We start from the raw sequence: 16,427 nt of genomic DNA, 5'->3' as shown, positions 1-16,427 counted from the left end.
CGTCTAATTACAAAATAATATAAGAATAAATTAGAGACTAATTATAACAAATATAAAACTATAGAAGCAATATAGCATAAATACATAGATATAATAATATAAATGTACGATAACATATAAAGAGGGAATAAACTTACTTTCATCTTGATGAGCAGTTTCATATGTAACAAGATATCCAAGAATTTCCCCATTTGGTTTCTTAGGGGCATTCCAGTACACACGAAGACTGTTCATCGTAATCTCATTGAAGCTAACAGAACCAGGCTTTCCAGGAAGGCCCTACAAGAAACATCATATACATTAAACCTTAACACAGAAGGAGGGGATCGAGGACTTAAAAGGAATGATCTAAAATGAAAATTGAATGTTTGGATTGTAATTTTCAGGTTTTTCAAGATTAAGGTAATTTCGAAGACCAAACTGCCTTTCCAAGACGACAAATAAAAGTTCGAATAGGGAAAAATCCTTTAATTAGACAGTGATAATAACATTCACAAAATATACTGGATATTTCGATCACACGTATAGTGACCGTCATCAGCAGAAGTGCTAAAATAAAACAGTTAGAAATAAATTACGGGATGCTGGCCTCTGAAATTAGCTTTTCGATAATTCTTAATTGATTAGTGATTATTTCAAGGTAGAGAAGGCGGCGTCTGAGCAAATCTCTGTCTTAGGGATTACGGCATGTTGGCCTCTGAAACCAGCTCTCAAAGTAGCTTTTCGATAGTTCTTAATCGATTAGTAATTATTTCAAGGTAGAGGAGGCGGCGCTTGAGCAAATCCCTGTCTTAGGAATTACGGCATGTTGGCCTCTAAAACTAGGCTGCATAATAGATTTTCCATAGCTCAGAATGGATTGGCTATGATTAAAGCCCGTGCGTACCTTCATTTTTGGAAAATAACTATCAACTATTTTAAAATGTAGTGAATACAGATAGCACAGTGTTTCCCATGAAATTTTCATTGAGTTTCTGATTATAGAATTACATTCTAAATAGTCATTATACATTCCATTAATTTGTGCATTTCATTGCATCTAAAATAAAGATTTGAATGATAGGCGTGCAGTTAGAATTTTTCTTATCCCTTACCTTTATCATAAATTTTGCTACTTAAGAAAATTGCGCGTTTTAGATTTTCAAAAATGTGAATCTTAATTATTGAAGAAGCCTTCATTTGTAGGTTCACAAAAGTAATCAGTTTTTTTTGTTTTTTTTTTCGAAGCACCAGAAATTTGATTAAATTTTTTTTTAATTATTAAATAGCAAAGTGGGTGAAAAAACAGACATGACTACACTTCAAATTCAACATACAATCTGCATTTAAAATATTTTAGCCTAATAATTTAAAAATTCCCACTGAAAAAAACACAACAGCAAGCAAAAAGTGATTCTTAAAACTAAAAAAAAAAGTGATTAAAAAAAAAAAAAAAAAACTAATCGGAGTCACAAACAGATTGGTTTAATAATTTTTATTGAAAAAACTGAATTGCGAAAAAAACATAAAAAACATGAAAATATAAAAAAGAAAACATAAAATTATTTTTAATAGCAACACACAGGTGAACTGGTAATTGTAACCAAAAAATGTAACTTGGTTGTGTTTCGCCCCCCTTCCCTATCTCTTCCTGTGAGAAAAATCACAGAATTTTTCTGAGTGTACAGTAAACACAACGACAATACACTTTACTCAACTTTTCAATTTTTAAAGGGAGGGGCGGAGGTGTGCAACTGGGATTTTAGGTGCAACATTAGTTCTCCCACCACCTGGTGTGATTCCAAAGGGCAAGAAACAATTCCAATTAATAATACGGCTTCTCAACTTCCCTGGAAACAGTTAGATTTAAGAGATTGTGTTTTGAAATGGTTTTTTTTTTATCATATAGTTACTACAACTATTATTATTGTGGTTTATGCTCGTATAACGTTGGCGAAAAGTCTCATATTACTACTTTTTCAATTAAATACTCGAAATGAAGAAATTGCAATGACCAGACCAATTCCCATGACACACGTTCGGCTACTTTTACCATTCCATTATTATTCCACAAGCTTACTTGATGAGTGCATTTCAGAAATCGACCAAGTTTTCCAGTACAACTCTGTTAAAAACAAACTTTTATTAAACAAAAGCAAACAACTTTGTTTCAAAACGTATCGTAATTTGTTTACATGCCCTTTTGTCACTTTTTAATGAGTCGGAAAAAAGAATTCAGAGGGGGGGGTAACCCCCCCCCTCCTTGGATCGAGATTTCAGTCGATTTGTTGAAATTGCCCCAAATATCTTTTCGCAGCAAACTTTTACCATTAAGAGTAATACAAAATAATAGTCACCATTCCTGAATAAGTTTCAAATGGTGATTTTTCACACTAGACATTTTTTTTTTCAAAGCCCTGTTTTTTATATTTTCAGTTCCTATGGAGGTTTCTTCCTCAACTGAGAGATTAACCATGATCTTCTGAAACCGCTGTTTTTTTGTTTTTTTTTTGTTTTTTTTTTTCGATTGTAGATCTTTTACACGTCCTAAAATTAACCGAACAGTAATTTCGGCTCGGCAAGAAGAGCGCATTAGGGTCCATATTTTTCAAAATTTACCTTTTAAATAAATACTTATTTAACATCCTAATTGGATATTTGCGCGTCATGAAACCGCTTGATGACCAAACATGTACTTGTCAAGTCCTGACGTTGACAATTTGAGATTAAGGTCCATCACCAGCTGGGTTAAAGGGAGACATAAATAAATCAGTATTAATTATAAATCAAATTACAGCATAAATTGATTGCTATAAAGCATAAAGGATATAAATTACTTCGGAATAAAATATAAATCGGTAAATAAATCGGTATAGGATAAAGATAATTAAATAATTCAGAAAGATCCTTTAGGGAAAGATCCTAAAAGGATCTTCAGAAGTCCTAAAACTGCGTTATAGCCAAATCCATACTTGTAAAGTCCTGACGTTGACAGGATGAGATCGTGGTCCATCACCAGCTGGGTTAAAGGCAAGCATTTCAATTATATACTCAGTATACTGGTCCATAAAGGGAAGGGAATGACTCGTATATGAGGCCGGAACCACTTCTGTCTCTTCTTTGTCTGAAGAATCACCAATAGGAGTGTAAAAGATTTTATATCCCAATAAATCGCCTGCAAAATGAGACTTGAATAAATGATGTCCCACTCAGAAAAGATAACTAAGAACTTCTAATTCTTGAGCATACTCGAGAGAGAGAGAGAGAGAGAGAGAGAGAGAGAGAGAGAGAGAGAGAGAGAGAGAGAGAGAGAGAGAGAGAGAGAGAGAGAGAGAGAGAGAGAGAGAGAGAGAGAGAGAGAGGAAGAGACAGAGCGAGAGTGGGAGAGAGTGAGAGAGAGTGAGTGAGACAGGGGGAGAGAGAGGAAGAGACAGAGCGAGAGTGGGAGTGGGAGAGAGTGAGAGAGAGAGTGAGAGAGAGAGGAAGAGATAGAGAGATATAGAGAGAAAGAGAAAGAGAGAGAGAGAGAGAGAGAGAGAATTGTTTCCATCATCCAAACAACAATTTTACCAACAGTAGTGTTTCCGTGAGGTACGTAATAGGAAACTGTTGATGAATTTTGGGCATGAAACTAAAAAAATTAAAAAAATCGAAAAATAAAAATTTCAAATAACTTCACTTAAGCTATGGATGACGTATGGTCTTCAGGGTTGAATAGCATTTTTAAGCATGTTTCCGAAGATAGTAATGGCGTTAGAGTCTGTGTTTGCTCAAAAGGGTGGCGGAAACAAGCCTAATATTAGGAAATATAAAAAATTGGCAAGTCTATTTTTTTTCACAAAGTTAGCAAAGACTGTGTCAGGCAAAAATCTGCAAACCTAGCAAACTCCTATGGATAGGAGGGAGAGGAATAGCAGAAATAGACCTAATAAGAAAAATAGAACTATTCGATTCCCCTCGCTGCTCTTTACAAATATATTTTCTACTCAGATAATTTCCCTAGTTGAAACCTCAAAACATCCTAAGAATCATTGCTACACTAAAATACCCTAAGATTTTCTTTTCTATTGGAGGCAAATATACAAAAGCCTAATTTTTAATAATAGCAATGGATAGGATCAAAATGTGAAACAAAGAAAACTGACACAAGATTGAAATCCTAGAAATCTATCAAACTCTTAGGGTGAAGAGGAGGGGGGGGGGGTCTAATATTAAGATTTATACAATTTAGCAAAAAAAACGTAGTATAAATGTATGACCACGCCAGATCATAAGGAAACATGTTAAGAAAACATTTCTTACTTCATAAAATGCAAAATTATCCTAGTTAACATATTTTCCAGGGGTAACACCTTTATCCTTAATATTTTCCTTGTTTTTCCAGTTTTTCAATCACATTTTACATTTTTATACCTATTTTCCAAGTCTTGAAAATTGTTTATAAAACAAACACCCAATAGCCATCTAGCTAATCTAACCTAACTTAACCTAAATTTATCAATATTAGCCTATTTATATCTTTTGGGTAGATGGCAATGATGGTGTTTAACTTTCATATATAGAATATTTGAAAAACGGATAAATGCAGTGAAATCTGTTAATTTTTCACAATTTTGTTAAAAAAATTTGTACAACAATGAAAATAGTGAGGATAAAGGTGCTCACTATTTATGAAGTAAGTATTATGAAGCAGGAAATGTTTTCTTAACATGTCTCCTTATGACCAGGCCTGGTCATACATTTATACCAAAAATTCAACCCCTGGGCCAGCTTACCGTTTTGTTGGCTTGCTAGTGGTGGTTGCCAACTAAGTCGAACTTCTGTTGAAGAAAGCGCTACAGCTCGAAGCTCACGAGGCTCACCGGTAGGAACTGCTTCACCAACATAAACGGTCTGCGGAGAAGATGGAGGACCAGACCCTTGACTATTAAATGGAATAACGGCAATTTCATAGTTCTTATCACGAACAAGGTCTTGGAGTACAATCTGGTTTCCCTGCAAAATAGAAAAATTAAGGCTTATTTAAAAAAAAATTATTCATTTAAAAAAAAAATTAAAAATTAAACTCAAAATTCATCTTATCGTCACTCTGGTGCCAAACGCCAAATTATTTTTCGGCAAAAAAAATTATTTATATTTAATGAAAAAAAATTGGCTAGAAATCAACAGTTTCAACAATTACTTTTTGGGGAAGGGGGCTGAGGAGTGTGACAATCCTTTCTAATAATAACGATTGATTTTCTGTCTTTTTTATCTCGATCAGTTTCTATTTTTATTTCCAGAACCTAGGCTTTTTACTCTATTTATGTTGACTTCTATATTAGGAAAACATTTGGTAAAAATAAATTAATTGTTTTCATTTCAAACTTTAACCAATCATTTAGTTTTTTTGTTTCTTGCAGTTCTTTTTTTTTTTGCTTTTATCTGGTTTCAAATTTAACATATTAAACTAAATTAAAATTAAATACCATGAGAAACTGTTATTTAATTCAAACTTAACGTAAACTTTGTTATTTTTCGAATACAGACAACAAAACTTATAACATTATATATATTCTTCAGAGAATTCAATACACTTTAATTCATGTACTTGGTGAGATCTTGCAGCAGTTGATGCAGTGCTCTGGAAATAAGCGAGTTCCTTTCAGACCAGCAGCGAGCTGAATCCAATTTTTTATTGAGTTTTTAATATTATATTTTGTCACCTGAAACTGTTTATAGTCGAAGATCACGTTTATTTTCGTTGTTTTATTTTATTATTATTACCAGTCTATATAAGTTACTATAGTCACTTTCAAATACAACTCCCCGTGGAGAAAAATGTTTAACCAAAAGGCAAATAGGTCAAATTTCGCTATTTTAGCCCAATAGCAAAATCAAATTATATAGTCAAATATGATCACTTTTAAATCGAGCTACCCATGGAGAAATTTTTTTTACCGAAACGCTAATAAATCAAATATTTTCCGGTTTTTTTTCCAAAAGCGCAATAAACTTTTATCAACTAACCAAGGAAAAACAAATTTGCCCGAAAACCTAATAAATCAAATTTTTGCCTGAAAGTCTAATAAGATAAGATAAGATAAGGGTTTATTCCAAAAACAACACAACGCAAAAAAAAACAAATGACCTTCCATAAGCTAACGCTTGTCCGGAAGTAATTACCCTCTTAAAATTAACACTTATAATAACATAATAAAGAGAAAGAAGAGAAAAAAAGAGAAAAAGAAGAAAGAAAGAAAAAAAGAAGAAAAAAATGAAAATCCTACACTCACTCGGCTCCTGGTCGCAATAATCAAAAATCAATACTTCACATACTCCAAAACTTCCGGCCGCCATCTCATAAATAATAAATAAACAAAACAAAAAAAAATGAAAATATATAGGAAAAACGGGTTCTGGGCAAACCTGAGAGTGACTCAACTATACCACCCATTAAACAAATTCATACAAATTCAAACCTATGGAGACAAAGGGTTTTAAGGTCCCGGCGGAATTCACATAGATTTGCTGAACTTTTCAAAGAAACAGGCAAATTATTCCAGACAACTGGCCCCACATGACGTATTGAAAATAGCAATCTTGTACTAGTAACTTGATGTGTCCGTATATCTCTAGCATGACGAGTAGAATAATTGTTTACATCATCACCAGAAATAAATAAATTTGAAAAACACTTGGGAACTAAATTAGAAAAATACTTAAACATAAATAACCCATGGTAAAATTTTCCAAGACCTGACACAGGGATAAGATTTAACTGTACATATTGGGATCTAACCGAGGGGTACATATTGGGATCTAAAAATAGATAATTTTTTTTTTTTTTGGCCAAAAGTAAAATAAAATTATACAGGTGATTATGGTTACTTATAAAAAGAGCTACATAGAGAGAATAAATTTTCACCCGTAAATCTAATAAATTATATTCTTTTTTCTCATTTTTTGACGAAAAGTGAAATCAAATTATATGGGTGATTATCATTACTTTCAAATGGCACTAATCATGGAGAAATTCTATTTACCCAAGAGTTTCAAAACTTCGTTATTTTTGTGCTGCTAATTTTTCATTTTTTTCCAAAGAAAATTCAATTTATATAAGCGAATAAGGTCACTTTTAAATAGCACTATTACGGAGAATTTTTTATGATTTTTTTCCAAGAGCACCATAACATTATTATTTCAAGTTACTAAGAGCTAAAAGTTTTAAATTCCCAAATGGAAAATTGAACAGTACTGTGACAAGTATACTGCGATAAGACTCAAAATACACTCGATGATCCATTCAAGAAAATGTCAAACGCTTCGTTTTAGATAAACAATTCAAAAAATCAATTTTGTCACTTGTTTGTTATTTCCATTAATTAAACGAGTATACAAATCAAGGGATTTTTATTAGATCTTAGAAGAGCTCGTTTAAAGGATCCTGTACAGCCGTCTCAACTGGTGTATTAAGGGTCGTATGGTTTCTAGACATTAAGAATAGACTTAGGAAGCCTAAACTTAAGGAAGGCACGGATTCTAGACATTAGGAGGCTTAGGAAGTCCAAGAATTCTGAAACGAGTCTATACTTTATTTGATATGCGAGTGTTGCGATAATATAGGGCAAACGACGATCAACTAGCTCATGGTATAAGTAACCGACACATTTTGATATCAATAGATACATCAGAAGAATCTACTTATTTTGTTGTTTCCAAATATATAAGATTCATTAAGTTTATTTCTACGCATCACAAGTTACGAGCCTGAGAAAATTTGCCTGATTTTTGAAATAGGGGAAACATCCTCTAAAAGTCAAGAAATCTTGGTAAAAATCACACTATCAGATTTAGTGCACCTGAGAACGCTATTGTAGACGTTTGAAGCTCCTATATACAAAAATTTGGAATTTTGTTATTTTTGCCAGAAGACAGATCACGGATGCGTGTATTTGTTTTGTTGTTGTTTTGTTTTTTCCAGGGGTGATTATATTCAAACAATGGCCGTAGAAGATCGGTAGAGGGCGCATTCAAACGAAAATTAAAAGTTCTAGGGCCCTTCTAAGCGACAAAAAAGGTTGGAAAGGAAACTGGCCCCCCTCGTGCGCCCATTTATTTCCCAAAGTTATTCAATTCTGTTTAGTATAGATTGGAAGATCAAATAAGTATGTCTTCAGGGGTAAAACAACCCCTCGCAGTCCGTGGGGAAAGACCGGTAAGATATGAAAATTGCCCATTGTTTACGTATAATATTTGTTATTGAGAAGTATACAGACATTTTTTAGGGAGGGCGGGGGGGGGGAGGATTTTGTGCTTGGAGTGGATTTCCATTGGAACAACCTTCCTTGGGGAGGGAAATTTCCGAGGGGGGGGGGGGTGAATTTTCCAGCGAAAATTTTACACTCTATTTGACAGAAATTCAATTCAAAATACTTTTAATTTTTTTTTTTTTTAAAGTAACAATGGGTTTATTAAAAAAAAAATATGTATGCATCATCAATTCCCTGAAGCAATGCTTGTGCAGGAGAAAACCCTCCTAATAAATCAAAAAACCAAAAACCAAAAAAAAAGAGAAAAAAAAATAGAAAAAAAAAAACAACATAATTAGAGCTCAACTTATCGGACCCGAAAACCAACGAACCTCCAAACAACACCCAACAAAATTATAATAATTATAATCATATTCAGCTGCAACTAAACCCTCCTCAAAAACAAAACTTAAGTGGCGTGGAATAATCCATTCAAAATATACACATCAAAACAATGGTTCTTTAGCGACTTACGAAATTCCTGCAAACCACCAACATTCCTCAAATCCTCTGGCAAACTCTCCCAAACTAACGGAACAACATGGCGAATTGAAAACCTAGACCTAGACGTGACCATAGCTGGTCTTCGCACCAACTGAGAAGATCGTGTCAAATGATCGTAAATAGTAGACGCAAGACTAAACATTCCTGAAAAACATGATGGTAACTCCGAAGCTAAATATTTAAACATAAACAGAGCATTATGGAATACGCATATTCCTGCTAATAGTAGAATTTTATACTCGCGGTAAAGATGCCTCACCGATACAGATATGTCAATTTGATTACCATACAGAACTCTAATTGCCATGTTCTGTGTTACACAGAGTGGATGGAGGTGAGTTACGACTGTTTTCGACCAAACCATACAACAGTAAATGAGATATGGGTGAACCATAGAAAAATACAACCTTCTCAGAATTTCACACGGAAAAAGATACCTAAGTTTACGCATAATACCAATATTACGAGACAATTTGATGTTAACAGATGCAATATGGTCTTTAAAACTAAGGCTTTCATCAATTATAACACCAAGGTATCTAGTACTAGTAGATCTTACAATAGTATGGTGCCCTACTTCTATACTATTAATCCATGGATAATGTCCAGTAATTCTACCATAAATCAAAAGATTCGACTTATTATGATTCAGTTTCAATTTATTTACTCGCATCCATTTTTCAATCGAAGAAATACCTTGTTTTAATATAATCATCAACTCATTTTCAGTTCTAGCAGCTACAGTGAAATGGGCATCATCAGCAAAACATGGTAGAATTCCCTTAGTACCGTAAGTATCAAGGTCTAAAGAACAAGACACATTACTTGAAACTCTACAAAGGTCATTAATATAAACCAAAAACAACAAAGGGCCCAAAACGGAACCCTGGGGTACTCCAATCGAAATATATTCAATTTTAGATGTAACTCCATCCATCACGACACACTGAGTCCTTCCACTAAGAAAACTAACTATCACATTTAAAAAATCACCACGTATACCACTACTATATAGTTTTTGAACTAGTATATCATGATCAACAGAGTCAAATGCTTTAGTAATATCCAAAAATATCGAAGCTATCTTCAGACCCTTGTCGAAAGCATCATTAATAAAAGTTGTTAAAAACAAAACTCCATGCTCTGTAGAATGATGACTCCTAAACCCAAACTGACTAGAACTAAAAAATTGTCTTTTTTCGAAAAAACTTACCATGCTACAATAAATCAGCTATTCAAGTACTCTAGAAATAAATAGCAGCAAAGATATAGTTCTATAACAACTAAAACAATGCTTATCAAGTTTTTTAGAAATCGAGATAACATTCGTACAATGTAGACACTCGGGACCTCTACCAGGTTTTAAACAATTATTTGTCAGTCCTAAAAAATGACTAGATATAACAGGTAATATCGACTTCAAAACCTTCAACGAAATAAAATCACCTCCTGATGCACCATTTTTCATATTATTTATAACATCAAATAATTCATCAATTGTTACAGATTTAAGGTACGCAGACACATCACAATCTTCAAGTAGGAACTGACGAAAATCTCCATCTTGATCCAATACTGGCACCGATGATGACACACGTTGCCCAATAGTAGCGAAGTGATTACACATCTCATCTGCAACATTATTATTCATTCCCATATTATCTGGACGGATCAAGACGCTACCAGGGCAAGTCACCGACTTAATCAATTTCCAAGTCTTACTCGGGTTACCCTCAACTTTTTTAAATTTAACCTTATAATATTCTACCTTAGCCAGTCGGAGTGTATCATTTAACCTACTATTATAAACTCTATATATTACTTTACCATGAGGATCATTGCTCCTTGTTGACAACTTATATAAAAAACGTCTTCTATTAATTGACTGTAACAAACTCTTTGTAATCCAAGGTTTATTCGGAGACACCATTCTCTTCTTTATTCCTGACACTTCACATTATTCCAACAACGTATCCTTAATCTTACCGTACCAAAGCTCAAACTTCAAATTTAGATCTATTTCTTCTTGCAAAAATTTAAAATCTAATTGTTCTATCTTAAGATTAAACCTTGAAATAGTATTTGAATCAACTAATAATTTCTTAGGCTTAGTGCGAGCATCACAATTGATATTAATATTCTTAAATATACCCGGAACTAATATAGCCAAACCAAAGTGATCCGAAACATCATTTAACACACACTTGACGAATCATGGGGAACATTCAAAAATACATTATCAATTAGAGATGAAGATGACTCCGTCACTCTAGTACAAATATTTACAGCAGGATGCATCCCATAATCTAACATTAAATTCAAAAAATTCCGGGCTTTTAAGTTTGATGTTAACAACTTCACATCAATGTTAAAATCTCCACACATAAAACACGGCATGTTCTTACGAGTTAGAAGGTCCATTTGTTGCTCTAAGTGCTCTAATTGTCTTACATTCTCTTTGCCAACTCAATTTTGAATTTGGAGATGTTCCGGAGGAAATATCCGAGGGCTATTTTCCACGAGTTTTGATTTCTGGAAAAAAATTCTATGGAAGGGGGCATTTCTGGAGTGATCGTGAAACCGATTAGAGATTAAAGTCGTCCCAAATTAAAGAACGCTTATGATGATTTTTCAGGCTGAATCGTCCGCAAGAAATTTTACAGAGAGGGGGGAATTTTAAGCGAGGATGGAACTGTCTGGAGAGAACTTGACGGCGGTGGGGGTGTACTTTACGTTGGATGCAATTTTTATGAAGGACTTCCCGTGAGAGCGGGGGGGGGTATATGTTTCATGGTAGGTGAGCCAGATTTACCTGCATTATTTGAAAAACGAACAGATATTAAATATAAAAAAATAAGTTTTTAAACTGAAAGTAAGGAGCAACATTAAAATTCAGAACCAACAGAAATTATTCCGTATATGAAAGGTTTCCCTCTCCTCAATACCTTGGTATTTACGCTAAAGTTTGACTGTGTCCCAATATTTTAAGAACGGCTACTGAAACCCTGGGGTCGAGAATAGATATATATTTTTTTTTTTTGTACTAACAGCTGTAGCCTAAAAATCAAAAGATATTGAGGAGGGACAAACCCTCCATATACGGAATAATTTCTGTTCGTTTTGAGTGTTAAAGTAGCTTCTTACTTTAAGTTAAAAATTTTTTTATTTATTTAGAAGAAAACCCAAATTCCTCTCCTTCGAACCAATAGCCGTTCCAAAGCCGCAAGCGGGTAGAATAACAACAATATAAAGACGAATAACAAAAAATGGCATTATCCCTTACTTGAAATTTCTTCGTCTTATTGGCGTTCTTCCCCCAAAAAACAATCGTTATTACCATTATTCGCCAAATAAGAGAAACCACAACACCAACTCCAACGGGGCTAAAACATACATTACTATGTCAACAAGTTTCGCACCGAACAATGAATGAAATGATTCAAGACTTACTTTTGAGCCATATATTTCCTCTCTTTGTATATTTGAGAGGCCCGAGAATTCCGAAACGAGTCTATACTGTATCTGATATCCGCCAGTCCTGGAATCCCCATTAAATGCTTCCTCATCTAAGGGGCTCCAATCCACTCGAACGGCCGTTGTTGTGATTGGTACAATCTTTACATTCGACACGCCCACACTCGGAGCTGGTAAAAACAAAATGAAAATTAATAAGTTAAGGTAATTCAAGGTTAAACTAAGAAGGTCAATCTTCTGCGTAAACACACCCAAGCAACACAGCTTATCAAAACCAAGGGTACTTTTGTCAAATTTTGGATGAAGAAAAAAAAATGTATTTTTCGAAATATAGAAGGGTGAGGGGCAATTTGTTTTTTATTCAAGAAAAATACAAAAAAGTAGGTTTCAAAATCCAGGGAGCGACAGAATATAGGACCCTCCCCTAATTCGCGGCCCTGATCATTGCCTATCAAAATTTTATCGAGCAGTCACTGATTTGTTTTTACATTTGATTACAGTGCGGACAGGCCCACATTTGGACTTTGACAAAAACAGAAATGAAAATTAATAAATGACAGGATCCTATAAAAATAGGAGCGACAAGGTATAAAAAAGATATGAGAAGAAAAAGAAAAAAGACTGATACAGAAGAAATACTAAATTTCATAGCAAAAGTTAAAAGGTGTAAATTTTATACTTCTTGTCTTACTCTTTAGTGGGTCAACGTTTCTGATAACTCAACTTCACCCTCCCCCTTCTTTTTTTCGTACTGTTTTATGCGATCCAAAACAAATCTTTTTACCATTTTTTTCTTCTGTCTATTTGGGATTTTTTTACTTCATGTCATTACGTTGCGTAGCTACCTGTATAATTTGATATTCTAAAATGAGTTTTTTAAACCACTCTCTTTTTAAATAATACATTTAAAGAATAACAAGAAAATACAGATATTCACAAAATAATTACTAATTCAGATAATAATGCTGGTTACTAATTCAGATAAAAGTAATTGTCAATATTAATTACTAATGCTAATACTAATTACAGATTACAAAATTACTAATTCAGAAAGTAATTGTCCAACCAAGTCCACTGTTACACTTGATACAAATGGTTAGTCTCCAACATACAATTTCAGGAGGTGATTGCGTTCATTTCTCGTGATTTAAAACCCATTCATCTCAATTGAAAAAGCTCGGGTTAACCCCTTTCGGAAGAAAAGATAAAATTTATGTTCAGAGTTTTCTAAGCTTATAAAGTGTCTTTCCCTAATCTCCACTATCTCTAGAGATGTCGGTTTTTCCAGTAGGTTTTCCCCAAGATTCAAAAGTTTTTTTTTTCCAAATAACTAAAGCTTAACCTTTTAGAAAAATAAAAAAAGTATAATCTGGTGCAAAGAGTAAGGGGGAGTGGAATTACCTCCCTTTCTGTACTTTTAGTTTCTATTCACTCCAGCTTTATTTAATCAAAATTAATCAATTCCTTTTTTTAAAGTTAATGATCAGTACTGTTAAAGTAACCTTACCAGTCCTTTTGTACTTTAAATCGTTCGTACCAAAGGGATAGTTTGATATTTTATATATTTTTCTTTTTGAAATTTATTGAAAGAGGAGTCGACTTCTGCAAGCTTGCAGCACTCAATTGCAAAAAGCGAATTTTCTTTTTAGATACTATTTAAATCCCATTAGCTAAGCATCAATTAAAAACTGAAAGGAATTCTAAATTCTATCAAAGTACTGTTAGCTTTAACCTTAACTAAACGGATATTATTGACAGAGTTGTCACCACGGTCAGTTCTTAAGTGCTACAATTGCCCAAATTTGCGTGCTACTCAGTGATTTTCGGTGTTACAGTTAAAAAAACTATTAAACATATGGTTCGTTTAAGTGTACTAAGATTAGTTTTAAGGGTTAGTTTTTTAATATTTGTACACTGGACAGATCCCAAGTACGCTTTTTAATTGGGGTCTTCTCAAAGCCTCTAACCGATCTTTTGCCCATCTTGACCATTGACCTTGGCAGCATATTAAAACACTGTTAGATATATCTTACAGTGGATGGAACTATGCCGTTTTCATTGGGGATTTTTTCAAGCCACCAGCCAATCCTTTGCCCTTCCCTGACCTATCATTTTCTTTTATGTGTTTTAGTAGACTGCAAGTCACACTATCTTTACTTAAAATCAAAATTTGGTTTTAAATTCTATTAATGCCCCTACAATGGCAATCAGCTACACTGGCTCCTACACGAACATGAAAGAAGAATCCTCCAGACGAGTCAAAACCCAGAGTGGGAAGACATCGACGCAGCGGCCCCCTTGAGGGAAGATTAGAGCCTACTCATTGACACCACGTGTACCTGGAGCCATTGGTTAAATGGTACAATACTAAATTCAAGACAAAGATTATAAAAAAAAACTTACCAGCAGGGAGGGTTCTGACAATTTCAGACTCACTGCTCCAGCCAGAGGGCCCAATGTCATTAGTCGCCTGAATCCTAAACTGATACTCAATAAACGGTTTCAGATCACGAACTGTGTAACTAGAAACAGTTGGGTCAACACGGTTAGGAATTTCTTTCCAAGGCCCGTCCACACCCTCCCTATGCTGAACTGTATAATATCTCAAAGGAGCAAATCCATCTCTGCCAGGGGTCCAACTAAATGTTATTTGTGTTGCTTGTATCTGCGATCTGCTGACAAGCGGACGGGACGGTGGTTGTGGATTTTCTCTATTATTAGTTGTGTATACAGGAGCACGTGCTGGTTCTCCCCAGCCTAAACTTGTTTTGGCAACAATTTCAAACATATACAATTGCTCTGGCTCCAAGTTCATAACTCGGTATGTCCTCTCAATTGGTGAAAAATCTTTAGTCTGATTCCAACCTTTCTGTCCATCTAAATGATGCGAAATTCGGTAGCCTAGTATTTCCCCGTTTGGCTCAGAGGGCTCATCCCATAATATACGAGCATTCGTTAAGGACACGTCAGGGAAAGTGACATTGGACGGTGGACCTGGAACATCTTCAAGAGTGGCTACCACAACGGGAGGTAGAGAAAGGGCCCCATCACCAATCCGAGTATAGGCTAAAACTTGGACTAGGTATTTAGTAAATTTATTAAGCTCGGTCAGGGTTGCCATGAACGTATCATTGGCTGGGATTATTTTCATTTTAGACTGTACTCCACTTGCGATGTAGATAATTTTGTAGCCTTCAATGATTCCGCATCTTTGAGAGTTTGACACTTCACCCCATCGTACAACAACTGTAGTGGACGAAGTAGCGTTGGCTGTAACATCAACAGGACCAGATTTGGGAACTGAAAGACAAAAAAAAAAAAAAATCCTTTCCTATTCACTTTGAATTAACTTTTTAATCAACCTCATTAAACATGCCTCTTGAAAGAACTTTTAAGCTGACATTATTTTCATACTATGGATTAAAAAAAAACATAGGAAATTTACCGTAACAGACATTGACATGGCGAGATTTAGGCCTGGCAGGGTCATTATATCAACACGGTCAGATCTGGGAACTGATAAAAAATAACATTCCTTATATATTCACTTTGAATTAACTTTTTAATCAACGTTATTAACCATGCCTCTTTAATCAATTTTAAGCTGCCATTATTTTCATACTATGGATTAAAAAAAATAGGAATTTTACCGCAGTAGACATCATCATGGCCAGATTTAGGCCTGGCAGGGTCATTATATCAACAGGGTCAGATCTGGGAACTGGATAAAAAGAACATTTCTTGCTCGAACTTTTGAATTAATTATAAGCGGCCTTTATTTTCACATTATCAATAAATACATAGGAAACGTGAGTGAGAAATAAGCAAAAAATAAGCTAAAACAATTTGACACCAAACAGTATAAGAAGGGATTGCTGCGTTTGGGAAGGTGGTAGCACCCATGAAAATCTACTTCTGCCCTGAAAACTTCATAATTTTGAAAACAACCAAAAGAAAAATCTTATAAAATTGTCGTTGTCTTGTATGAGTAGAACATACACTTTCTGTTTTGTTACAGTAACTGTGGATATTCAAAACAATAACTGTGTTAATTCAAAAGGATCCGTCAAAGCCGTATACAGGAGGGGAGTAGGGAGTTTGACCCCCCCCCCCCACCGAAACATTTGTCCGACTCATAACAAAAATGAATATAAGATGGGTTTTTGAAAGTTTTTTGTT

The 16,427-nt window shown here is 34.4% G+C and overlaps 1 protein-coding gene across 1 annotated transcript in view; it reads right to left on the bottom strand.

The window, feature by feature from the left end:
• sdk (sidekick cell adhesion molecule) overlaps positions 1-16,427 on the bottom strand; it is a 300,949-nt gene that overhangs the window by 26,129 nt on the left and 258,393 nt on the right. Inside the window, exons 23-27 of the mRNA XM_089103497.1 lie at positions 14,652-15,548; positions 12,225-12,418; positions 4,755-4,974; positions 2,952-3,154; positions 138-279 (exon numbers count right to left, since the gene is read on the bottom strand). Coding sequence (XP_088959623.1) covers positions 138-279; positions 2,952-3,154; positions 4,755-4,974; positions 12,225-12,418; positions 14,652-15,548 — 1,656 coding nt within the window. The remainder of the gene's footprint in view (positions 1-137; positions 280-2,951; positions 3,155-4,754; positions 4,975-12,224; positions 12,419-14,651; positions 15,549-16,427) is intronic.

Source organism: Artemia sp. Qi Xiang Cuo, chromosome 17 (assembly GCF_049724085.1).
Source record: "Artemia sp. Qi Xiang Cuo chromosome 17, ASM4972408v1, whole genome shotgun sequence".
NCBI classification, from domain to species: domain Eukaryota; kingdom Metazoa; phylum Arthropoda; class Branchiopoda; order Anostraca; family Artemiidae; genus Artemia; species Artemia sp. Qi Xiang Cuo.
Note: the sequence above shows the minus strand (reverse complement) of the source record. Positions and strands in the feature narration are given on the sequence as shown.